At 24.4% G+C, this 2475-nt stretch overlaps 1 protein-coding gene across 1 annotated transcript in view; it reads right to left on the bottom strand.

Annotated features, from left to right (window-relative positions):
* Nucleotides 1–430, bottom strand: part of LOC108690859 — a 12923-nt gene extending 12493 nt beyond the window's left edge. The window contains 2 exon segments of the mRNA XM_018198368.1: nt 63–121; nt 273–430. Coding sequence (XP_018053857.1) covers nt 63–121; nt 273–410 — 197 coding nt within the window. The 5' untranslated portion in view covers nt 411–430.
* Nucleotides 431–2475: the final 2045 nt, after the last annotated feature.

Genomic DNA, 2475 nt, shown 5'->3' with positions numbered 1-2475 from the left:
ATATATATATATATATACTATAAGATGAGCTACGTGACACTTATTAAGACGCTTCTACAGACCTTTCTGATATTTTAAGATCATCGTCAATTAGAAAAGGAACTGTCTTTTGTTAATTCAACTAAAAATAAAATTATGCTCTTTCTAATAATAAAAAATATAGTGTTTTCTAATAATATTTTCTATTTAAATTATGAAATTAATATAACACTTATCTAAAATAATAGAAATATTTTACTGAGTAATATTTAAACACTATTAATTTTTCATACCTCCTCGTATTCCGGTGTCAAATGCTCACCAGCCATTGTGTTCAATACTACTAATTCCATTTCGAGCCCTATTGCTTCTACCACAAGCATGACAGCTCGGGAAGGTGGACTCAGAGGAAAATAATATAATACGGGCATTATTTGTTTTTAAAATAGATCAATTTGTTCGATTGATATATATGATATTCACGTAATTTATAATGTGTTTATAAATATTACTTCTTTTTGTAATTCTAAATTAATAAATATATAAAGTATTCGTTTTTTCGCGAAAACAATTGCGTGCACAGATCCAGGTTTGCACGAAGACTGAACAGTTCTGGACTATAACTTTTCATCGAATCGATATACTACCATGTATTTAAATATTACTGTCAGCCTGTAGTTCTGACCTTTATTAGATTTTTATGACGGATAGGCGCAGATAGATGGATAGCTTTACTTACGTTTTTTTTTTGTAGGATTGGAAACTATGCTATGAACAACTATAAAATTCAGTTTAAGTAAGATAAAAAAAGAAGCTATATGTATAACTCATATATAATTTTAAAAATATTAAAATTAATTTAAAATCTAATGTAGCATTAATGAATATAAGTTTTAATATCTTCTTGTATTTGAGTATTATAATACTGGGCTTAAGTATTATAAATATTTACATAGTCTTATTTTAATATTTGTAACTTCTACAATCATCAACAAAATACGATTGATGCAAGCATAGATTCTTATATTGTAATTGTTATTGTTATTTAGAGAGTAGAATCAAATGAACATTAAATTTAAGACAAACTACCAAATTACGAGCATAATGAGAACAGATAGATTCACAGTTTGAAAGATTTGTTAATATCGAATGTTCGAAAATGAACGTTATAAAAGATGTGAAGGAGAAATAAAAATTCTTTTCCGTTATTAAAAAAGTTATTAATATTAAAAATTTTAATAAATTTTTAAAAATAATTTGTATTTAAAGAATTATACGGTACTTTCTATTTTAGAAATTGTAGCCTTTTAATCAATTGCTTTGAACGTATTAATTAAAAAATATTCAATATAATGATATTTATATATCATGAACAGTTGTTATAAATATAAAATCTTTAAAATAGAGAAACAATAAAAGATCTTATACGCGAGCCGAAAAAATTGTTGTTTCTAATATGAAGAATCACTTTGTACATGTCGTATGCGCGAATTCTATGCGATATTCTTTGTATGTATACAATAAAATTTTGTTCATATATAATAAATAAATAAATCCTAATAGATTAAATAAGAAAGAAATTTTTTTAGAATAAAATTTATGATTACATTATTAATTAATCTAGTTTTTAAATTTGTTTTGCATATATATAAATAACTTTGCGACGGTCGATGGAATTTATCTAACGATATTTTCAGTGAAAGAAGAAGATTTTAGCCTGGTCGTGAAAACTTTTTGTTCGCGACAAAACCATGCACAAGCTAGGTCAAGATTCTCTAAGGGCAGACCGTTCATAGAAACTATGCTAAAGCTTTCCTGTTATTAAATGACTAGTAGAGGTGAGAATTCTTAACTTTATACCCATGAAATTTTGCGGAAAGAACATGTATTATCATGTAATATTTTAATTATAACTTTCCTTAGATGTTATAAGGTAATCGTAAATAGGATATTAACTAATTTTATATTTGAAAACATATAATGTAAAATAGCACAACTTTTGTGTTATCTGCAATTGTATATATTTATATAGAATTAAAATTAATTCTTATGTACATAATAATTTTTTATTATGTTCTGTTAGATTAATATGTGTTCCAAAAAATCCGCAGTAATAATCATCTATCGTCACATTCTTTAATTTTTTTAAATGCAATATATTTTCTTTATAGGTTTTTTTATACCATAGTTTCAAGTTTATTAATATATTTGTATGTTAAAATTTATTATTAATAATAAACAATATTTTAATGTTTTTTAGATTTTTTATTCTATTATCTTAATTCTAAATTCTTTTTTGTTAGAATCATGTATTCTTTCTAAAAAGATTTAATATAAATCTCACTCCGAAGAATGAAATCTCATTTTTAAAGATTGACATTTGAGCCACTATGTTTCAAGATTGGCTCAATTCTCAGTCTTTAGAAATTCCATGAAATTCCACGCCAAAGAATTTAGAGAGATACATGTCTTTAAATTAGTACTATTTTTTAATTA

Source organism: Atta colombica, unplaced genomic scaffold (genome assembly GCF_001594045.1).
Source record: "Atta colombica isolate Treedump-2 unplaced genomic scaffold, Acol1.0 scaffold38, whole genome shotgun sequence".
NCBI classification, from domain to species: domain Eukaryota; kingdom Metazoa; phylum Arthropoda; class Insecta; order Hymenoptera; family Formicidae; genus Atta; species Atta colombica.
Note: the sequence above shows the minus strand (reverse complement) of the source record. Positions and strands in the feature narration are given on the sequence as shown.